The sequence below is a fragment of the Cajanus cajan genome, chromosome 1 (assembly GCF_000230855.2).
Source record: "Cajanus cajan strain Asha chromosome 1, NIPB_CcT2T_4, whole genome shotgun sequence".
Lineage (NCBI taxonomy): Eukaryota > Viridiplantae > Streptophyta > Magnoliopsida > Fabales > Fabaceae > Cajanus > Cajanus cajan.
The window spans coordinates 42115964-42141455 of NC_138517.1; the positions used below are offsets into that span (position 1 = coordinate 42115964).

Here is a 25492-nt window from a genome sequence, read left to right on the forward strand (position 1 = left end):
ATCAGGCCCTCTCCAAAGATCAAGCACCTAAGCTTAAGTTCACTAGGTATACATACCAGATCTCTAATTTCACCATTCTATCTACACCCAAGTCAAACTCTTATCCATCACCTTATCCTATCCTATAGCCTCATATCTTGTCACCAAAATGAATCAATTAATTATACATCTCCAATTTCCTTCAACAATTCACTCGTTACTCAAGTTATACCTAGTTTCATACTACTCGGAGTAATCTCACAAGTCAAACTTAAATCTTTAATTTCAACCAAAAAGATCCATCTCTCTAATCATAAGGAAAAATAATGTAGAGGGTTCCTACTCAAAGCATCAACCATCACATTGACTTTATGCAAAAACAACTAAGATTGAAATCCTACTCCACAAAATTCCAACTATCTCTTTTGTGTCATATTCAAGTCCTTCAGGTCAAACAAAATTTGAGGCTCTAATGATCACTAAATACCTCCATCTTAGAAGCATATAGGTAGTGTCTCCAAATCTTAGTGTAAATATCACAATTGCTCACTCAATGTCATGGGTAAGGTAATTCCTCTCATGAATTTTCAATTGCTTAGAAACATAAACTATTACCCTTCCTCCTTGCATCTACACTACCTCCAAATTCATCTTAGAAGCATCACTGTATACCACATAAGACTTACTAAAATCTGGTAACATTATCCAATCTTTCCTTAAGAGTTTGAAACCTACTCTCACATTTATTATCCCATACAAAGGCAACTCTTTCCTAGTCAATCTAGTCAAATAGTAAGCAACCTAGAGAAGTAAGCGACGAAATGCTTTGGGGAGTTGAAAATAAGCATAGGTCCGGGGATCCTCGATATAGGTTAACCTTTCGAACAACTGTTGAATTCATAGGTAGGCAAAAGACAACTTAATGAACTGAAACATCTTAGTAGCTAGAAGAAAAGAAAGCAAAAGCGATTCCTGTAGTAGAGGCGAGTGAAATGAGAGCAGCCTAAACCTCGAACTGCTATCTTAGAAATTTACTCAGTAAATCTCCTATAAATTATCCTAATAAAACACTTAACCTCACTAATTGACTTTTAATATCTCTCACTTAAGCACAACTTCTACCTTAGGTAGATCTAAGTTATACCTCTGCTAGAAATTACAGGGCCAAGAACACTTACCTCATACAATAAAAAATCACACTTAGATAACTAGCATAAAACTGTCTAGCATCCTCAACTCTAATTTGATGATATCACATCCTAAGGTCAATCTTACTAAACACACAAACACCCACTAATTGATATATAAGATCATCTATCTTCATATCAATATACATGCATATCAAATCATATTAAAACACCTAATTCAAACATTCATGTATATACTATACCTAATTATGTACGAATCCATCATCGTTTACTCCATACAACATGTACATGAACCAGCTTTACCACATAGCATCATACATCCTTAAACTCCCTCTCAATCTACAAGAAAACACCTCAAAACATCATAACCAAATCAACTTTTTTTTTATCCTTGCATTGCCTAACAACTCAAAACATCATGACACCGTACATATCCCTTCAACAACTGGCAAGAAATGATACCTAGAGAGTTACACTCGTCCAATAATCTCAATCCTATCTCAAAAGAAAGATAAAAGAATAAGCTATAACTCTTATGCAGACATGAGATTCTGAATAGATCCTCTTCTTAGCTAACAATTCAAAAATCACAACAGATATATTTAACGCTTACAACTAGCCTCTGATTACCAAAACAACTATAAATGGAGTTCTAAACCTTCATTTTACCTGATTCCAGTGCCATTGAAAAGATCACATCCAAGACTACAACTTTCATGAAGACCACAAAATCTAAATCTATCAATACAGTACTCCTACTAGCATAACAAAACTACAGCAAAAACATCTCCTACACTAGACAACAATAGTGCACTAACATCTTACAAAATACCTCAACCCTTCCAAACTTACTTCTTTCTACCTTAAACTCATATCCAAGCATCCAACTACAATCCCTAAACGAAAATAACTCACCTATTCCACAAAAGACTTAGAGCTGAAATCAAATCCTCATGCAACCTAACCTCTAACAAGATTAATATGCAAACATCAAAACATAAGGAAATCACCAACACTTTGACCTTTCATCAATAACACTCAAAGCTCTAATGCTCGACACATAACCTCTTGGATTCAATCACTACAACTATAGCTTTCAGAAATGCCACCAATCGTAAACTCTTAATACACTCGATAAATGAATGTCTCACCCAAATCTAAGGTCCCAATAATTTCTAGTTTATTAGGACGATACTTCGTCCATTACTACTAGCACCTATGCTTGCAACACGAGCAATACCACCCAACCACTACTTCTTACATAAGCAAGAAGTATCAAAATAAATAAGGAATCATGAGAATGAAGAAAAACAATCATAAATAGCATCCTCTAAGCTATATCATGTCTATCAGTAAAATTCTAAGAAAACAATACACATAATTTAAATAAACAACAAACAAAATTAATCATCACACTTGCACACCAATAAGCTTCACAATCAATCCATTCCATCATTCATCTACCAAACAAGCATAGTAGACTCATAACTCACGGTCGATTGGATCGACCTGCTCTGATACCACTAAATGTGACACCCTTACTACCCCAACACATATATTGTAATAATATAAATAAACTAAGGAAATAAAATTTTCCACATAGGTAAAAGGGTTCACATAAAAACCTTTAGAAACATTCTTCAATATCTAAAATAGTCTGAAAATGAAACTTGGAAAATAAAACATAAGAGGTTACAAAATGTTTTCAAAATAATCGGTTCAACTCCATATGCAAATACAATTCATGTCCTAGAAATCCTCTGCCCCGATGTCACAATATCAGAGCATACCCCTAAATCAACTGTTAACATTCTAGATGCCACTCATAGCCTGGATCTTCCTCACCTAAAACATCCACAAGTTGTACGGTCAGAAAAGAAAACATCTATATATATATCACATAAGAAAATACAACATATTATCTCATTATAGCTTAATATTCATAAATGTTGCGGGTTGCATCAATTGTCCCATGGCGGAGGCTAGGTGGGCCAAGTCACTGTCGAATCATGGTGCTTGGGCTGCTGCGCTCTAAAGTAAAAAGAGTTGCGCCCTGACTATAAGCTATAGCTTTTGGCCTAGTGGTAAGCGCTCGATCCAACAATTGGTATCAGAGCCAAGGTCACGAGTTCGATACCCAGCGGGGCAATTGCTGAGGGGGACATTGTTGCGGGTTACATCAATTATCCTGTGGCGGAGGCTAGGTGGGCCAAGTCACTGTCGAATCATGGCGCTTGGGCTGCTGCGCTCTTAAGTAAAAAGAGTTGCGCCCTGACCATCAGCTATAGCTTTTGGCCTAGTGGTAAGCGCTCGATCCAACAATTGGTATCAGAGCCAAGGTCATGAGTTCGATACCGAGCGGGGAAATTGCTGAGGGGGAGATTGTTGCGGGTTGCATCAATTGTCTCGTGGCTGAGGCTAGGTGGGCCAAGTCACTGTCGAATCATGACGCTTGGGCTACTGCGCTCTTACGTAAAAAGAGTTGCGCCCTGACTATAAGCTATAGCTTTTGGCCTAGTGGTAAGCGCTCGATCCAACAATAAATATTTCAACTTGTCATATTTCAATCAATCATGCATCGTCATCACGTCATAATTCTCAATCACACCATTCATCACAAATCTTGCACTTCACACTATGCCAAGGTCACGCTACCCAATTAACAATCCAAGGCCGTGCTCACCCCTGATATAACACTGTGCCAAGGTCACGATTCCCCTGTAGCATATCTAGCCTAGGGTCATGCTCACCCCCGACATGTTATTCAAGGTCACAATACCCACGTAACAATCCAGAGCCGTGCTCACCCCTGATATAACACTGTGCCAAGGTCACGTTACCCCTAACCTAGGGCCGTGCTCACCCCTGACATGTTAACCAAGGTCACGATACTCATGTAACAATCACGGGCCGTGCTCACCCCTGACATGTTAACCAAGGTCATGATACCCATGTAACAATCTCGGGCCGTGCTCACCCCTGGTCATAGGTGTGAAGAACCACAATCACATCTCATTCACATTTCACACAATATCTCATAGTTCAATTCCATACACGCATCAGATAAATCCAAAATAATGGGTTTCATACATCTCAGGCAATTCACATCTAAGTAATCAATTTTATCAAGTAATATAGCAATAACATTCATAAGTTAATATGATAATCAATGGAATTATCAATTTAATACAATCTTAACATAAATAGTAAAACCCCCAATTGTTCCAAAACCTAGTTCACAGGCACTTTTCTACAATTTCGTTCTCTCTCCTAGATCATAATTCTTACAAATTATTGGCTTATTTATAATCCTCATCACATACAAAATCTAATGGGATCATCAATTCCTCAAACAGAAATCATCCAATTTTTCACAACCTAACTTACAGGCACTTTTCTATAATTTCGTTCTCTCTCCCAGAGCATCATTTTTACCAATTAATCATATATCCATATTCCTAAATACATACAGAATCAAATAAAACCAATAATTCTTCAAACAGAAATAATTATAAAATTACTCATAATCCTAAGGGATTCTTCCTCTACCCAATTCCCTCATGTAACTCTACATATAAATAATTCCCTTTTCCCTCGTACCTGGATATGTAGAAGCTGAATTTATACGAGATCTAGTTGGTCTCCCTCGCTGGGTTCCCCTCGGTCTGAAGCATAAAGTAGAGGGAAAAGAAGAGAGAGCAGAAGAAAAGAAATCAGAAAATGAGATGTATGCTTTTTGGGAGTGACAAAGGGCTCAATTTATAGGCATCCAGCTTCGCCAGAACGACCCGTTCCAAATTCGGAACGGCCCGTTCTGGACCCTTGAATCATGGGGAAAAATCACACCCAGAACGACCCATTCTCAAACTTGAACGGACCGTTCTGGGGTGCATTAAAAACTCTCAACGGTCATATTTTGGAACGGCCCGTTCTGAAACCAGAACGACCTGTTCTCAATAAGGTTCAAAGGCCATTTATGAAATCCGGAACGTCCCGTTCCAGTTGGGAACGACCCTTTCCCAACTAAGAATCATAGGCAATTTTAATGGTTTGGAACGACCCGTTCCAAATTCGGAACGGCCCGTTCCGAGCCACTAAATCACCTTCATTTTAGTAACTTGGAACGGCCCGTTCCAATTTCGGAACGGCCCGTTCTCGGCTACTAAAACACCCCTGTGAATTACTAAATTACCCTCATTGAGCTTTTGGGCTCTCGTACATTCTATGAAAATTGGGCTGTTACAGGATTAGTGTCCGTCGGTAATCCGTGGAAAATGCACTATTACCCACGAATTTTTGGCATTTCCCACGGATTTTGGCCGTCTGTAATAGAGAATTTTCTTGTAGTGTTAAAATCAATGTAGAATATGTACATTTACATCGTTTTTATAAAAAAATAGATGTAGATTTATACATACATCTATGTCAATTTTGGTATGAGTTGATGTAGAATTATGCCCTAATCTATATTGTTTTCTTGATGAACCCATGTAAATTATGTCTTAATCTACATTTGTTTATACCTTAACCGATGTAGATGTTTCTTTTTTTTAATTTTTTTGGATTTTTTTTATGTTTTAATTTGTAATGAAAACATATATAATTCCTAAGCAGATTGATTCACACATCTAAATTTTGTTACACACATCCACATATATCATCAATGCAATTCATCCAAACATTACAAAATCGGTAAAGACAACTAATAATTAATGCATGAATAATGTTTAACGGTTGAAAATTAATCAACACACCTAATAAATTTGTCCAAGAAATTTGCCTATTGAGTTTAAATCTCTTTCAATTTGGTTTCTCACAATGATGCAACATAGTCAATAAGCTACAACATACAACACGATATTCATTAGATCATAATCAATAAAATAATAATTAATTAATGTGAAATTAGGAATGAGAATATACCAATCCTTAAATAGGAAGGCTATGACTTAGTCTCCTTAAAGTTTGGTCTAATATGACTTAATTAATAAAAAAAAATCAAGTTTTAACTTTTAAAAAATCTATTTATTTAAAAAAAAACTTGGGTTTAGGTTAAGCCAACTTATTTATATGTATAATATAATAAAAAAAATTAATACACACATATTATAAATTATATAAATAGATATATAAAATAAAATTTATCAATATTTTTTATCACTACACTTAAACGTTTTACGCACTCTGTGCATGAGTGTATGTGCATGAGTGTATGTGTATGTCAACATGTATCAATGTGTATTGTATATATTTTAATTATATATATTTATTTTTTCTCCCTCTTTGTGACATTGTATATATTTCTTTTAAAATATAAATTTTAATTATACTCATAAATAATTTTTTATTACGCAAATTTAAAAATAACTCACAGTGACATATTTTAAAATAAAATTGTTAGCTTTTTAAAAATTATGTTTACGAGCCTAATTAACTTTGTTAATATAAAATGAGCTTTTAAATACATTAATAGACTAGATTAAACTTTCAAAAAGGGTAGGTCAAACTTATATAAATACCTATGATAGATAATAGGCCAAATTTAGGCTTTAATTTTGGGTTTTTCATATGTTCACCTCTTTTTTTTTTTTTTTTTTTTTATAAGTACAACTTTTTTGTTTTTATTGTTTTGAATTTTTTTTCTAAAATATCCTTAATTGTTTTTCTTTAATTTTTTTAATTTCACACCTCCAACTTTTGATTTAACACTCTCTTCTTCTTTTCCACACACCTCCTTCCATCTTTCTTTTAGTTTTCATTTGCACACTCTTGTCTTCATTAGGAACGAGAATAAGTCAAGTTTTAAATAAGGGCCTATAGCTTGATCTTTTTAAAGTCTGGTCTGACTTGACCTGTTTAATAAAAAGGTCAGGTTTAGACTTTTAAAAAAATCTATTTATATAAAAGGATTAGACTTAGACTTATAAAAAAGCCTATTAGGCCTGATAGGTCAATCTATTTATTTATATAATATAATAAAAAATTAATATATATATATATATATATATATATATATATATATATATGTATATATTATTAAAAATCTAAATATACAAATAAATTTATAAAACAAAAATAAATTATTAAAATTTAAAATATTTTTTTATACAATTATTCTTTTTCATTATAGGTTTATAAACTTACAACTGTGCATGAGTATACATCAACATACATAGTTACTTATTAATTATCTTTTCAACAAAAAATGATTCAATTTTTTTCCTATATTTCTTTTAAAATTTAAATTTTAATAATATTGAGTAAATTATATTTTAAAAATAATTTTATTGATTTTTAAAAATTAAGTTTATTGGCCTAATTAACATTAATAATTTAAATAAGCTTTTAAATAGGCTAATAGGCCAGACCAAACTTTAAAAAGCCAAGCCAAGCCTATAAAAAAAAAGATAGATAATAAGTTAGGCTTAGGCTTTAATTTTGTAGAATAGGCTAGTCTATATATTCAAAGTCTGGCCTAGCCTAGCTTATTTCCATCCCTAGTCTTCATCCGACTCGCCACCTATTTCAGTAGGTAGTTTTAATTTTTTGATTTTTCCATTACTCTTTTCCTCTCTCACCTCTTTAAATTTTCACATGCACTTGGACTATAGAATTAGTATGTCACAACATTGTAGGCATGTGTGGCTTCCTCGATAATTTTGAAGGTGTCGAGCCAAGTAGATGTTTTTTTTCTCACAAATACTTCCTTCTTGTCAACACTTTTAGAAACCTTAACATTAAATTTAGTGTTCTAAAAAATACTTTTTAGAATATTAATTTCAATATTCTGGAATAGTGAATTAGTATTCTAGAAAATACTTTCTAGAACTATATAAAAAATACATCTAGAAAATACTTTCCAGAACACTAAATTTACTATTTTAGAAAGAACTTTATAGAATTGTGTAGAATAACACTTCTAGTGTAGAATAACACTTCTAGAAAGTACTTTCTAGAATACTAATTTTAATATTCCATAAAGTACTTTCTGAAACACTAAAATTAGTGTTCTGGAAATTACTTTTCAAGAATTTTTTATTTTACATGATTTTGAAATGTGTTTTTTTGGACGAAACAATAAATTTAATGATTTTGTAAAGAACCTTCCAAAATTATGTAAAACAACACTTCCTAAAAGTACTTTCTGGAACAATAATTTCACTATTCTGAAAAGTACTTTTTAAAACATAAATTATTTGGAACACTAAACTTAATTTCTAGATGTGTAAATGGAGAAAGTGTTCAAAGAAAAAGCGCACATTTGGTTCAACACCTTTGATATTGTTGAGGAAGCCACCCACGATTATAACATTGTCGGGTACCAATTCTACATCTCAGGTGTGTGTAAAAATTGAAAGAGGAGAGAGAAAGGATAATAGTGGAAATACAAAAAAAGAAAGGGGAAAAAGAGTAATGTAAAAGTATGAAAGAACTAAAATTATCTACTAAAATAGGTAGAAAGTGGGAGAAGGCAAGGGGATGTGTGTGAAAACTTAAAAAGAGGAATAAAGGACGTGTTTGGAAAAGGATAAAGTGTTAAATTGAAGGTTAGAGATGTAAATTAAGGATATTTTAGGAATTTATTTAAAAAAAATGAAAGAAGGCGTACTTGTAAAAAAGAAAGTGTATATATCATGAGCTTTAATTTGGTAGAATAGGCTCGACCTATATATTCAAAGCTTGGTCTGATGTGACCTATTTTCACCCTTATGTGTAATTGAAATGATATGAAATGACATAAGTTATTATTATTATTATTATGATGATTATTATTATTCAAATTTATTTTAAAAAATATAATCAATAAAATATAATACACTTCAATTTATCCATTATCTCTATACGATTATTATTCACTAATCTCATTAACATTCCATTTAAGTTTTAAAAAATGAAGAAATTATTACTATTTCAGCCTATCAATAATTTAGTTCCACTTCATTTCTTCCTATTTCAACCATTAACACCCGATAATAATTAAAAAAAATCTTTAAGAGTTAAATAATATTTTGTTGAAATATAAACTTGATTTTAGATCTTATTTGTCAAATTAAAATCCCAATTTCTAGAAGTTTAAGGTCAAATTCTAGGAGTGTAATCTAGAAAAATCATTTTAGAAGATATTTATAGAGGAGAATATAGAATTTTGTAAAATATGTTAGTAGGTTTGGATATTTAAAGAATACCCTAGAAAATCATTTGTAACCATTAGATCCAAATTGTGTTGACAAAATCCTAATCGTTTGTAAGATAAAAGATACACACTAAAAGGGGGTGAGTAGTGTATGTCAAAAACTCGCACATTTTGAAATGTATTAAAGTAGCAAAAACTTTGACAGACAAAGTGCTGGAATGCAAGAGACGAATGAGTACAAATATTTTATATTGGTTCGTGTCAAACACAGAAACTACATCAAGTTCTCAATTCAACCAAATTGAGTTCCATTATCTTTCAAAAGATACAAGTATTCTTTAAATAAGCTACTTCTGGCTCAGGCCTAAGTAGTCTTTGACTTGCCTCTTCAAGCAACTACCCAAGTATTTTTTCAACAAGCCTTTCCAAGCTCAATGACCAAGTATTCTTTTCAACCAAGCCTCTCTAGGCTCAAACACTAAGTATTCTTTCAACAAGTCTCTCTAGGCTCAACTCTTACAAATAGAAACTCAAAAGGAGTTACAAAGATAGCTTCGTCTCTTCTTGACGTAATGCTATGAATAGTAAGCACAAATAGTCTACAGAGAACTATGTACAAGATTTACAATGAAAAGCTTCTTTGTAGTGTAAGATAATTATGTCTCATGTGGGAAATATGTAATATATAAAGGGACTAATAAATAAATAATTAAATAATTAAAGACTAGATCATAAATGGGTTTAATGGAGCATTTATGAGAATAATTGTTATTTAATGGAAATAAAAATCTTAGGGATTATAAATATCCACTTATGTGAGACAAGGTCCACACCCCTGATAGAAAGTATTCTCTCAAACCTTAGCCATCACGAAAGATAGAGAGAGTAGAAAGAAAAGTCAAAGGGAGTGAAATCTTGGTTCTCTTCTCAAGAAGATCAAAGCACTCTAAGGATCAAAGGAGTTTTCTACTATGGAGAAAGGTACACATTTTTTTTATTATTATGTGAGTATCATGAATTTCAAAGATCCTTTATTTTTTTTATGTTCTATATTATATTAATTTGATCCTTTGAGTACCACCGGAAGTGGAATAATTTTATCAAGGTCATTGTTGCAAATATTAAATGATGTTTGGGACAATTATATACATATAAATCCCAATTCATATAAACCCTAATTTTATAAATTAGGAATTATGATTTAATTTTCCGCTGCATGTTGTTTGTTTGGATCATGAATAAAATTCTTAATTTAGAATTATGATCAATACATTAAATCCCACATTATCGAAATCCTAATAGTAATCGCAAAAGAATTATTTTCATGAAATCGAGTGATTGAAAGAAAGTTTCCTTTTTTGAAATGCATGAATTAATATTTCAAATTGGAAAGAATTGATTTTTTCCTTTTAGTCAAATTTTGGAATTCGTGACTGCGCATTCTACCCTTATGTATTTCAATGTAGAAATTAATATTTCAAATTGGAAATAATTGATTTTTCCTTTTAATTAAATTTTGGAATTTGTGACTGCGCATGTTACCTTCATGTATTTCAACGTAGAATTTCAATGTTCTCAATTTCTAAAGTATGAAGTTTTATTTTACTTTCTTTTATGAAATTCATGAATGACTTTAAATTGGGACTGGTAAAATTTTTATTTTCTTGGAATTAAGTTAGTCACCAAAGTGGCCAGATTTTATATTTATTTTAATTCCAAATTAATGGTGATTTAATTCAATTACCCATAGAATAATGGATGCTAAATAAAATAATTGTTTGTTTATGGGTATATTGAAATTCATTATTATAAGACATTTATGTATCGCCCAAAGGTTGATTAGTTGTTCTCATAATCAATGAATATAATTGTGTGTGACTTATGTGTGCTATTAGATTATTTATATATCCAAAGGTATTAGATAATTCTAATTGGTGCATGTTTAGTTGCAAAATAATGATTAAATTTATTAGCATCATTATGTTTGTATGTTGTATGTTGATGTATCACCCAAAGGAGATCATCAATATACTATTGATTGATGTTTGTATATATTATATGGGTAGCATGTGCTATATGTCTCAAAACGCTCATGTGAAATTTTATTATAAAGTATTTGTTCCTAATTCACTGAATTCTCTTATAGCGTCTGTTCCAATTTTAATAGGCTTAACTTCTTTGACTGGAATGAGCAAGTCTAATTTCACCTCGGTGTATTGGATTTAGACCTTGCTATATTGGAAGAGAAACGTGCTACTATTATTGATTCTAGTAGTGATGAAGAGAAAGCCTATTATAAAGTTTGGGAAAAGTCTAACAGATTTTGCCTAATGTTCATGAGAATGACTGTTGCTGACAGTATTAAGACAACTCTTCCCAAAATTGAAAGTGCTAAAGATTTATGCGATTTATGGGAGAGTTCTCTCAAACAACTGATAAGTCTTTTGCTGAGACACTAATGAGTACATTAACCACCATGAAGTTTGATGGTTCATGTACTATGTATGAGCATGTCATTGAGATGACAAATATTGCAGCAAGACTTAAGTCTTTTAGAATGACTATGAATGAGAACTTCCTTGGGAATGTTCTGCTTTCTTGTGGCATAAACGTTTAGGTCACATTTCTAGAGAAAGAATGGAAAGATTAATAAAAAAAATGAAATTCTTCCAAATCTAGATTTTACGGATCTAAATATTTGTGTGAATTGTATTAAAGGAAAACAAACAAAACATACAAAGAAAGGAGCTACAAGAAGCACTCAGCTTCTTGAGATTGTGCATACCGATATATGTGGTTCTTTTGATGTCAATTCTTTCGGAAAGGAAAAATACTTCATTACCTTTATAGATGAATATTCACATTATGGTTATGTTTATCTATTGCATGAGAAATCTCAAGCAGTCGATGCCTTGGAAATTTACTTGAATGAAGTAGAAAGACAATTAGACAAAAAGGTGAAAGTTGTAAGATCTAATAGAGTGAGTATTATGGAAGATATAATGAAACTGGGCAACACCCAGGTCCATTTGCTAAACTTCTTCAGAAACGTGACATTTGTGTTCAATATACAATGCCAGGTACACCACAACAAAATGGTGTATCAGAAAGGCGTAATAGAACATTAATGGATATGGTTAGGAGTATGTTAAGTAATTCAACTTTACCCATATATTTGTGGATGTATGCCTTGAAAACTGCCATGTATTTTTTAAACAGGGTTCCTAGTAAGGCAGTTTCAAAGACACCTTTTGAACTGTGGACTGGTAGGACACCTAGTTTAAGGCACCTACATGTTTGGGGTTGTCAGCCAGAAATAAGGATTTATAATCCACAAGAAAAGAAATTGGATGCAAGAACAATCAGTGGATATTTCATTGGTTATCCAGAAAAAATCAAAGGGGTATATGTTTTATTGTCCTAATCATAATATGAGAATTGTTGAAACTGGAAATGCAAGGTTCATTGAAAATGGTGAAGTTAGTGGGAGTACAATTCCACAGAAAGTGGAAGTCAAAGAAGTTAGAATGCAAGTTCCTTTGACTTATGCCTCTGGCAATAAAGTAAGTGTTCTTCTAACTATTGTGTCAAACAACAATGAAGAAGAGCAACACAAAAATGAACCCATGATTCATAATGAACCTATTGTAGAACAACCACAAGAAATAGCATTAAGAAGGTCACAAAGAGAAAAAAAAAGACCAGTTATTTCAAATGACTATATGGTATATCTACATGAGTTAGAAATTGACTCAAGTATTAATGAGAATGATCCAGTTTCATTTTCACAAGCTGTAAGTTGTGATAATTCTAAAAAGTGGTTAAATGCCATGAAAGAAGAATTAAAATCCATGGAACAAAATGATGTTTGGGACCTTGTAGAACTGTCATAAGGTTGCAAGAGAGTTGGTTGTAAGTGGGTCTTTAAGACTAAACGTGACTTTGATGGCAACCTTGAAAGGTACAAGGCTAGACTTGTTGCTAAGGGTTTTACTTAAAAAAATGGCATTGATTACAAAGAGACTTTTTCACCCGTCTCACGAAAGGATTCCTTCAGAATTATCATGGCATTAGTAGCCCATTATGACTTGGAGCTACATCAAAATGGATGTGAAAACCACCTTTCTAAATGGAAATTTGGAGGAGAATGTTTACATGGACCAACCAATGGGGTTCTCAGTTGAAGGAAAGGAACACATGGTGTGCAAATTAAAGAAATCAATATATGGACTTAAGCAAGCTTCCCGCCAATGGTATTTAAAGTTTAATGATACCATTGTTTCCTTTGGATTTAAAGAAAACATTGTTGATCGATGCATATATTTGAAGGTCAATGGGAGTAAAGTTATATTTTTAATTCTGTATGTTGATGACATCTTGCTTGCAACTAATGATCTTGGTCTTCTTCATGAGACTAAGAAGTTTCTCTCTAGTAACTTTGAAATGAAAGATAAGCTATGTGATAGGAATAGAAATATTCCGAGATAGATCACAAGGACTGTTAGGCTTGTCTTAGAAAGCATATATCAATAAAGTACTAGAGAGATTCGGGATGGAAAAGTGCTCAGCATCGCCCGTTCCAATTCAGAAAGGAGATAAGTTTAGTCTCACTCAATGTCCTAAAAATGACTTGGAACGAAAACAAATGGAAGCAATTCCGTATGCATCAGTTGTTGGGAGTATCATGTATGCTCAGATCTGTACTCGACCAAATATAAGCTTTGCAGCTGGAATGTTAAGAAGATATCAAAGTAATCCGGGAATGGAACATTGGAAAGCTGCAAAGAAAGTTCTGAGATACTTACAGGGAACAAGGTGTCACATGCTTACATATAGGAGGTCTAATCACCTTGAGGTGATTGGATATTCAGACTCTGATTTTGCTGGATGTGTGGATTCAAGAAAATCCACTCTTGGCTATGTATTTATTTTAGCTGGAGGAGCAATATCATGGAAAAGTGCAAAACAAACAGTTGTTGCTTCATCGACTATGGAAGCTGAATTTGTAGCATGTTTTGAGGCTACAATTCAGGCTAATTGGTTGGGGAACTTTATTTCAGGGCTTGGAATTGTCGACAGTATTGCTAAGCCGCTGAAAATGTAATTTGATAATTCTGCAGCAGTATTTCTTTTAAGAATGACAAGTACTCTAAGGGTGCTAAGTATATGAAATTAAAGTACTTTGTCGTGAAGGAAAAAGTTCAGAAACAAGAAATGTCAATAGAACATATTAACATAAACCTTATGATAGTTGGCCCTTTAACAAAGGGATTACTGCCCAAAACATTTATTGAGCATGTTAAAAATATGGGCATTATTGTTACTAATGATTGTTGAGTATTATGTTTATTTGATATTAAGTGATTGACATTTTGAGCTCATTAATGATATGTTTCTGAGTACCTGTTTTCTATGGTTTTATGCATATTTGTGTTAGAGTAATGTAAACAGGTGTTATATCTTGAATAAAGATATAATGTTGGACCAATTATGTGCTCCCTATTAACGATCATATTAAGAAGAAGACTTGTTTATAGTACATGGAAGGGACTATGTCGATTAAACTGATGTACAACCGCCATGACTCAAATTAGTTCATATTTTTAAATATGAAATTATGATGAACTCAATGTATAAAATGATTTAGCCATTTTAATGCGCATTATGTTAATTTATTTATTTATTTATTTGTCCGTTGTGAGAAATGTCACATGAGTCAAGTGGGAGAATGTAAGATAATTATGTCTCATGTGGGAAATATGTAATATATAAAGGGACTAATAAATAAATAATTAAATAATTAAAGACTAAATCATAAATGGGTTTAATGGAGCATTTATGAGAATAATTGTTATTTGATGGAAATAACAATCTTTAGGAATTAATTATAAATATCCACTTATGTGAGACAAGGTCCACACTCCTGATAGAAAGTATTCTCTCAAACCCTAGTCATCACGAAAGATAGAGAGAGTAGAAAGAAAAGTCAAAGGGAGTGAAATCTTGGTTCTCTTCTCAAGAAGATCAAAGCACTCTAAGGATCAAAGGAGTTTTCTACTATGGAGAAAGGTACACATTTTTTTAATTATTATGTGAGTATCATGAATTTCAAAGATCTTTTAATTTTTTTATAATTGATGTATTAGAAAATCATAGAACTTACATGTAGTGCTTCAACTTTGTATGTGTTAGTATGTTTCTCAGTGTGAACTTCTCAATAAGGGTTGATCTTTTTATTTTCAATACTTATCTGCCTTTTATTGTTTGCCAAAGCTTACATAAAAAAATTGTGATAATAAATCAACCATCAGCTTAGCTCATAACCCAACCTTTCACGAAATGGCTAAACAGATTGTGATCGATTTCCATGTCATTCTTGAGAAGATTCAAAGTGACCTCATACATCTCCTACTAGTTGCTTCTTTTGCTCAACTTGCATATGTGCTCACCAAGCCTATACTTTTTCTATCCTTTAGCTCTTTTTAAATTATACTATTTTTTTAAAATTCATTTTGATAATAATTTGTAGGCCTAATGAAGGTTTACTTTAACACGGAGTTTGACTTCAGTAACCTATGTTTATCTTAAAGGTCAATTTTTACTACGTGAAATGCTAAAGAAAATTATTAATTCTAACTAATTAGAATTCACTAAATTTGAAGATATATATTTTGAATTTACAAGCTAACATGTGGCTTGTCTTTCTATAACTTTATTGTTTTAATCATACATAAGAGTTATTTTCATTTTTAAGTTCTATAGAAGTGTCATTCGATTATACATCATACTTATTTATTTCACTTCTCAATACAGATTTATATGTCCCCGTGTCTCACATAGTTAAGCATTCATATATATATATATATATATAATATTTGTATTTATCTTTGTGGACATTTTAGAAAATTTACATATAAAAACAATAAAGTCTTTATACATAACATGTATATTTCAATATAATAAACAGTCATTCAATGATAATTTATTTTTAATATATTATTTTTCTCTTATTTTTAATTTTTATATACTAATTAATTGAATGTTTCCCTTGATTATTATTTCAAATAGGATTAAATATTTTAATTTTAGTCCATGAACATTTTTGTTAATTTTTATTTTTAATTCCTGAACAAATTGTATTTTATTTCAGTCTTTGAATTTTTTTTAAATGAATAAAATTTTTTGGAGCTAACTAGTGACTAAATTATTAATGGGATAAAAATTTCAATGATTAAAAATAAAAAATCGGTAAAAATTTAAGAACTAAAATTAATAAAAAAAAATTTTCAGAGACTAAAACAAAAATTGATAAAAAAAAGTAGGATATTTAATCATTTCAATTATTATTTTTTATTTGAGAAAATTTATGTAGTTGAATATATTTTGAATTTGATAAATGCATTGCTTACTTATAACCAAAATATATCACTAATATAACAAACTCTATATATCATGTGCATTTGTCGGATATTAAAACTAGTTTGTAACCACTTCACAAATATATAGAATAAAGTTTGCTTAAGTAGTACGTGTATATTTTGCTTATAAAAAGAAAAAAAGCTCCATACACTAATGTATATATAAAGGATTGTAGCCACCAGATTTTGTTCAGACTTTATTTGCAAAAGGTTAGGAAGCTTCTGAGTCAAGAAAAACAATCCCCTGAAGCTAAGGAAGACATACACAGGAGCATGTCGAGACGGAGCACGGGAAATTCAGGAGGCATTTCTGCACAAAAAGGGTCAAAACCCTAACCTTAGACTTGGAACGACCATTTCCAGAGGTAAAATGGTTGTTCCCCTTCATAGCATATATGGCCTAGAACGGTTGTTCCATTTGGCATGTGTTAGTACAATTTGCAGGTGTGCAACGACCATTCCTCTTCCCTAGACACCTATAAAAGCGTGCCAAGGGTCCATTCTTACGAACCCCTTATTCTCTCTCCCCCCTCTCAGACTTTCTTCAGGCCACTTTGAGTGAAATAAATTCATTGCAGTGCTGTTAGTACCGAGAAATGAATTCGGTGATGCTCGAAATATGGGAGTACTCGAAATCTTAGGTGATCGAAAAATGGCAAAGAAGCTTCTGAAGAAGACATACGAAGTCTGAAGAGAATCAAGAGATACGCGAAGTCATTTTTCGTGAAACTCTCGAAATCCTTGAACCAGGAAAGATGCTGCTCATGAGAAAGGCTCACAGCCTCGCAACCTCTCAAAGTACAAGAAAATCAAGAAGCATGCAAGTATACTTTTCGTTGGTCACTCGAAATCCCAAGGATCCGGATATACACGAGCATACTTCGCAACCTCTCATAATGAAGAACTTAAAGGAGACACGATTTAAGAGAGGTTGAAGTAAATTATGGGATAAGTGTCAAAGACTATAGAACGGTTTGGGGAAGTTAATGAGCGGTTCCAGGAATTATGCGTTTTCGAGGCACGTTAGATACAATTACCTTTCCCAAATTTGTGTCTATAAATTAAACGAGTCATGCTAGTAGTAAAGGGTCATAAATCACACACCCACAATACCTCACACGCACTCCTCGCTTGCGCATAAGGCTCACGTGCATACGAGACAGCTTTAGGTACAGTTTCTCGACCACCTTTCTTTTTCCTTTTTTTTAGCGTAGCATAGCATAGTGTAGCGTAGCGTAGTCTAGTGTAGTGTAGTCATCTGAATCATTTTCGTTATCTTTACGAATTGTAATTCTGTTACCATTTAATGAAGGATATGATTTCTGCAGTCAATATACATGTCATCTGTTTGATTCACGTTAACTCTTACATGCATGAAATTGATTGTATGATTAGCATAGATTTGTTGATGTGCTAAAACAAGTATAGATCTTCTGATGTGCTAAAACAAGCATAGATCTTCTGATGTGTTCAAGCAACGAGCATAGATCTTTTGATATGCTAGAACAACACCCTAATCAATTAACTCTATTTGTTGTTTGTACGATTTTTTCACTAAAAGTCTTCGAATATGTCATGTCACGAACACGCATAAATTGAAATCGTGCTAGTTCGAATAAAAAGAACCTACGAACAAAATTCCCCACAAACAAGTGCCTAATTAAGAGATCTCTAGTCCTTTTGGCAAAGATTTTGGAGTTTTCCTAGTCTAAAATTTTGAATGATTTTGTGAGGTTCTTATAGAGAAAGAAGGCTGCCAAAAAGCACCCATGTATGACTTTACAAGATGAAAAAATATAATAAGTTTGCTTCAGAGGTTTCAATTTCTTTTCTTTTATTTATTGCTTTATTTATCGTTTTTCTTGTAAGCAATAAAATAAGTATCATGTAGATAATAATGTTATATGTATGTAATAGATTAAGAATAATGTAGACGTTAATTGCTATGTATGCTTAATAAATAAGGGTAAAAATTTAATTAAGCTGTCGTAATGCTAAAATTGTCATAGGATACCGAGTTCGGGCGTTGTAGGGTGCCTAATACATTTTCGATACATAATCGACTCCCGAACCAGACTCTAGCTGTGAAGGCCAAAGTTAAATTTGCAAAAACTATTTTTTTTTCTAATGTTTTGTGCAAAATATTGGTGACGACTCTTTCAAACCAATTTTTCTTAAAAAAAACTATCACATAGAGGATTAGTTCGATTTTTAGGTATTCTAAAGCTAATGAGATTTTCAAACAGAGGTTCAAACCATCTGTCAAGCCAATTGCATTTTTCGGAAACACTAAAATTTTTTAGTGGGTTCCAACAAGGATAAAGCTAATATAAACATATATCTTCTTATTAGCATAACATTAACCGTTTTTTCACGCAAGTTTACACATTCTTCAAGCTACCAACCTGCATTTATTCCGCACAAACGAAGGATCAGCAGAAGCAAACATCCATATATATACATATATATATATATATATATATATATATATATATATATATATATATATATTTATTTATTTATTTATTTTACATTTCAAAACATCATACGAACTACATTGACAAACACTTATACTCCTGAATGAAAGTCAAACCCATTACACCGTTTTGTTATTTTTCTTAAGACTTGTGTGGAGCTATGTGTTGAAAACATAAGCATCCATCTCTTTGGTGGATTTGTCAAAGTAGTCCATGTAACCATGTGGAGGATCAATATCCTCGTTGATCTTCTCATATTCAATGGTCCATTTAACAGCGGCACCACCATCATTCTTGTCAATCACTTGAAGGATCAGCTTAAAGCTTTTGTACTGCTGATTGATATCTCCTCCAAAGAGTTTGAAATTGATTGTTTTATCCTGTTCATCAATGGATTCAATAGTCTCCTGAGCTTTATGTACCTTGCCGTCTGGTATTTCAGAAGAAATTAAATATAACATAAAAGTTGTGCTTACGAATAGGGGTGTGCAAAAAATCCAAATTGATCCGAACCAATCCATAACAGATCCGATCCATATTGAAAAATCCGATCCATTTTGAAAAAAAATCCGAACCAAACCACTTTTAAAACCGGTTCAGTTATCCGATCCATTTTTACAAAGTGAATCGGTTTGGTTTTTTAAAAAAATCGATCCATATATGAATAAAAAGTGGATAACTGCACCGCACCGAACCGATCCAATTTCAAAAAAATCGATCCATATTTTAAAAGAATCAAACCGATTCACTTTATAAAAAATGGATCGGTTAACCGATCCACTTTTATAAAACAGTTCGATTCGGTTTGGATCGGTTTTTTGACAAAACCGATCCATGAACACCCCTACTTACGAATTATAGAAATATAAGTACTATTTCAATTCAACCGTAAACATATTGTGTTATCTTTATTTGATTCAATTTATTTGTTAAATATTTAGTTTTTTTTAAACTTTTTTTATACTTACAATATTTTTGAAACCAAAAAACTAAAAATTGATATTTTTATAGTTAAAAAAAATAAAATCAAACTGAACAAATAAGTTTAGGGTTTGTTTGAAAAAAAATGTATAAATACTTTTAAGAGAAGAAAACTGAAAAAAAAAATGAAATTAAACTTGTTCAAAATTTAAAATTAACTTATACATAAGACATAATGTTAAAAAACTAATATAAGAAAACTTTTATAAATTAGCTTAGGATTTGTTGGGATAAACTTCTCCAAAAATGCTTCTAGAAGAAAAAAATGAAATGATTTTTTCAATAAACTAAAACTAACTTATATATAAATTAAAAATAAGATTTTAGAGAACTTCTACAAATTTATTTGTGCTTAAATTAATTATAATTTATGGAAAAAACTTACTTTATTTTATCTTCCTATTTTTCTCTCTTAAAAATATTTCCAAAAAAATTTATCTAAATAAATCTTTATGAATAAATTTATTTAGATTAAATGTACTTTTAGTCGTTAACCTTTATCGATTATCTAAATAGTCACTACACAAATTTTGTAATACTTAGTGCTTAAATTTATCATGATTTTCACTTTTATTTCCTAAGCCTTTTTTATTCATTAGATTTTTTTGTCTCCGTCATCAATATTTTTTATTCTTTAGGAAAATTTTAAGAATTAAAACTAAATAAAACTTGTTCAAAGAGTAAAAGTGAAAATTAAAAAATGTTCAAATAACAAGAAAAACATATTTAATCATAGTAAATTTTAGTGTTTGTAAAACTTTTTTTTTTCCTTACATTTTGTCTTATAAGTAAGTTTAAATATACGCTTAATGTATTCATATTTGTTAGCATATTAATGGATTAGAAATGTAGATACCTATGACATATGTCCAGTGTTTAACCGAGTTGCCAACGCCGTGCCAGTCATCACCTTGATGCAGCTTGGTTTCATGCACTCTCTCACAAAGGTTTTGAATATGGTGCTGTTTCGTAGTTAAGAAGTTGAACCACTTGGTAGCGGGTGCTTTCACCCCAATTTCAGTACTAAGCTTACCAGCTAGTACCATAATTAATTATAGAGAGAAATAAGAAGCCAGAAATGGAAACAAAATAAGGGATGAGAATTTGGGAAACGTATTCGTCGCCTTAAATAAAGAATTCCATACCCAATAATGTCAAAATTTTCTAATTAAAATATATGTAATTCATTGCTGTAATCCACTCCTATCTGCTCCCATATTTTATATAAACACTAAATATAAACGCTAACCCATGATTCGCACGAGATTATTTTTTAATTTTCGATCAAAATATTTTTTTAGTTTTTATAGTTTCATTTATTTTGTATTTTAAATTTTTATAATTTAAAATATACATTTTTAGTCTACATATTTATCTTTTAATTTTTTTAGTCTTTATAATTTAAGATAAAACATTTTAGTATCTATACTTCCAATTTTTAATCCTTTTATTCCTATCCTTAATTTTTTGTTGTTGTAATGTTTGTTTTGTGTTAACATAGTAGAGACCACCAATTTTATGAAGGTAAGAAAAGAGTTTCTCAACAATAAGTATCATAGGTGAGGGTACAAAATGCATATAAAACATCGAGAGACCTAAGTAAGGATGTAACACAACAAACTTTTCATTTATTTAATTATATATATTATTTAAATTATGACTGAGCTGATTTTACAATGTATTTTATTTATATAAATAAGTGTTTTAATAATTATTTTTATATGAATATGTATTTTTTATAAGGTTTATAATTAAATGTTTTATGCTATTATTATTATCATTATTTTGAGGGAATGAATGTGTAACCTGAGTTATTTGTGTAACTATTATTTAGGGTAAAGGGGAGTTAAAGTTTTTAAAAGGAAAGAGTTGCTGAAGTTTGAAGAATATGAAGGAGAACCAGAGTTCGTATGAGAACATTATGAAACTTTGCACCCTTCATCTAGCAATTTCCAAGGTAAGGAGGAATTGAATAGTCTTACTCTCAGCATGAGATAATTATTTGGAAAGTGAGAGTCCTCACCTTATTTGTTATATGCCTATGGTGAAAGGGGAAAATCCCAATTTGTGAATTGTTGTTTGTCATATGACTCTTCAACTCTTTATTTGACGTCGTTAAAACATGTGTATGTTCAATTTGAAATTGATTTGATGTGTTTTTGGATTGCTTGTAGGATCTTATAGGAACACTAAGGGAAAATGTTTAGATATCATTGTGTGAGTAATTAATAGAAATATGTAATTATGTGAAATTCTTGTCTTTTAGATGTGTAATATGATTATTTTGAAGTGTTCTATCAATTGGGTAGTTGGAGGTAGGTTAGGATTAGTGGAAATGTTGAGACACAACCATAAGCCCTCACAAAACCCTTCCCGTAGCCACCAAAGTCAGATTTCTCACCTAGTCACTATTTGCTTCTCTCTCAAGGCACCTTTTTCTCTTCCAAGAGTGAAAAGAAATGAGTTTCTCACAAAGTCAAATCCTTTTTTCCTCCTTAAGACCAATTGTTGTGAATGCATCTTGAGGTAATCTCTTGCATTTTCTCTTCCTTTTCCTTTTCTATGAATGTGACCCAAAAGGAATATTTTTTATTTCAAAAATATGATATGGTTTAATTTGGGGTTGGTTTTATGTTTTTTATAGAGTGGTTGTTCGAAAAGTACACTAAAAACCTCTCCACTTAATAAAAAAGGTGTTGCTTTCCTCCTCATTTCCAAAGAACCCATGTAGAAAATTTTAAAAGGTAAGGGAAGTTTACTTATTAAATGTATATATTTTTTTTGTTGGTAATTGTGATAAATTACGATGTCTGTGATTCTGTTGATTAGTGAAAGTGTGGTTGTCACGTCGTCTGAGGGATTTGTGTTGAGTATGTTGTTTTTGGTAATTTATGAGATGTAATTAAAGTTTTAACATTTGATGGTAGAAATGTTATGGAAATTGGAAAATTAAGATTTAAATGTGAAAAATATTTGCTTTGCCTTTGAAAAAACCCAAAAATGGAAGCTTGGAGAAGAAGACAAATCTTCTCACATAGTTGTTTTGTCATTTTCGTTGAGCAAGGGTTCCTTTTACTGAGTGAGAAAGGAATGGGGAGTAGAGGTGTTTTCTATTAAAATTTCACAAAGCAACAAATATATTTATTAGGCGAAAATTAAATTCGAGAGTTTTGCTAAGAAAAAATTATTTTTTATTGATCGAAAAAGGCGTTTAGAAAAAGAGATACTCTCAGGCTTATTTTTGTTAAGCGACCTCAAGCTTGTTGAAAGAGAAAACCCTTAATCCTCTATACACTACAACACAAATGGTATTTAGCAATATTTAAAAAATGTTACTTAATTATGTATAAATGTGACTAATTTATTTTAGTAACATATTATCAAATGTTGTATATTAGTCCATGTTGTTAAAGACTTTTAGTAACATTTTTGCATAATTAGGTAACATTTTTCAAATGTTATCAAAGTAGTATTTTTGTAACATTTAAATAATTTTTTGTAACATTTTAATGATGTTGCCAAGATTTTGTTAATCTTATAAAATAATAATTAATTTTAATTTAAATATTACTATCAATTATTATATTTCTATGTCTCCTAAATTTCTAGGATAGTTTTTAGGGAAAGACATTAGTTAGTCACTACTAATTGTATATAGAATATCAAATTTCGTTTATTTTAAATATAACTATATGAGTATATATACTCTTTATGAGTCATTAATCTATTCGATGTGGGACTTTAATTATAAGTTACAATTAGAAATAAGAGAATTTTTTTTTCTCGATGTGGGACATTGATTTTAGAAGCAATTATAATAACATTTTTCAAATAAATGTTGCAAAATAACATGTAATTTTTGTTTACTCGATGTGAGACTTTGATTTTGAAAACAATTAGAAAGAATAATATTGAAATACAAAATATTACTCTATCTATAATGACATTTTTCAAAAAAAATGTTACAAAATAACATATTTATATAATATATAGTAACATTTTAACAAATGTAAACAAAAAAATGTTGCTAAAGGATTAAAATCTAGTAGTGATATAAATTGTCCCTAGGTGAAGAATGTCTTCACTTAACAAGGATTATGTCTCACATGGAAATTCACCAAGTGAGAGTATCTTTTGCTTGGCGAATCTTAGCCGAGAATCAAATATATTAGACTTCTTGTTTTGAATTCGCTAAGCAATTTTTGCCTTACCTAACAAGAAACTCCCTAATACATACCTTTGCTCATAATTATATTCTTAATCATTTTCTTCATTTCTATTACATGAATTGTGTTCAGTTAAATGAGTTATATTCAAATTAATTGTAAACTTATTTATTTTGCTGATGAAATATTTTAAAATGATTGAGAAAAGATTTTGATGTGAGACTAGAAGTCCAAATGTCCAATGTTTGGACTTTCATCAAACCTTGGAATTTGTTAGATGGGTTTCTTATAGATGAGTTGAATGGATATGCTAAACTCTATATGGTTATTATAATGATTGGTTGTAGCCATTCAAAAATAATGCATAGTTATGGTTGTGTACGAGTAGGAAAGTAAATTAGGATTTGTAGAGAAAAGAAATATACTAAAAGGAAAGGTTGAATAGCATTGAATAATATCTATAAAAAAACTCAAATATTTTTTTAAAATAGTAAAGTAGTTAACCAAATCCAAAAAAAGTGCAGACAAAGTAAATCAAATCAAGTACACAAGATATTTTTATATTGACTTGTTTCAACCATCGCAACTGTATCTAATTCTTAATCAACTTGATTAAGTTTCATTATCTTCGACAAAGATACAAATATTTTTTCATAAGTTATTTCTAACTCAACCTAAGTTTTCTTTGATTTACCTTTTTAAGTAAACTACCCAAGTACTCTTTAAACAATAAAGTCTCTCCAAGCTTTCAATACAAAGTATTCTTCAAACAACGAAGCCTCTTCAAGCTTGAAGCTAAAATACACAATTTAAGTTGGGTAAAATAACAAAAAGTTTCATCTTACTTACAAAATGTAATAAAACTTTTGAGTACACAAATTTATAGAGTTTACAAAGAATGAATAAATTGATGATCAATTCTACTCTCTCTATGTGGTTCAATCTTCTTTATATAGGTGATCTTTGAAGATGAGCATTGCAAGTCATTGAGTAGCACTTGTCAACTTGCTTTGTCTTATTTCTTTGTAAAGCTAGGTGTTCATTGGTGCAATAAATATGTTTGCATTAAATACGTTTTACCAAATATGGTCACTTCTTATTTAATTAGCAAAGCTACTTATCATTTTTATAGTACAGAAGGGAAGGATATGTGTAGTGTGTGTCAGTCAAGTTCACATATTTCGAGATA

General features: G+C 31.0%; 1 protein-coding gene and 1 pseudogene across 1 annotated transcript; one reads left to right on the plus strand and one right to left on the minus strand.

The window, feature by feature from the left end:
- Positions 1-13906: 13906 nt before the first annotated feature.
- LOC145954548 (secreted RxLR effector protein 161 pseudogene) lies at positions 13907-14365 on the plus strand (annotated as a pseudogene).
- Positions 14366-19004: 4639 nt separating this feature from the next.
- LOC109793462 (MLP-like protein 43) lies at positions 19005-21239 on the minus strand. The gene is made up of 2 exons (XM_020352932.3): positions 20994-21239; positions 19005-19586 (listed from the first exon to the last, which is right to left on the minus strand). Exons 1-2 carry the CDS (start codon positions 21181-21183, stop codon positions 19315-19317), a joined length of 462 nt encoding a protein of 153 aa, XP_020208521.1. The 5' UTR covers positions 21184-21239; the 3' UTR covers positions 19005-19314.
- Between the last annotated feature and the right edge of the window lie 4253 nt (positions 21240-25492).

Bases quoted from the DNA above. Each gene is read 5' to 3' on its own strand.
- LOC109793462 (XM_020352932.3), bottom strand. From the start codon at position 21,183: ATGGTACTAGCTGGTAAGCTTAGTACTGAAATTGGGGTGAAAGCACCC. The intron at 19,587-20,993 runs GTATCTACATTT...CTGAAATACCAG, and splicing joins ACACTGGACATATGTCATAG to ACGGCAAGGTACATAAAGCT.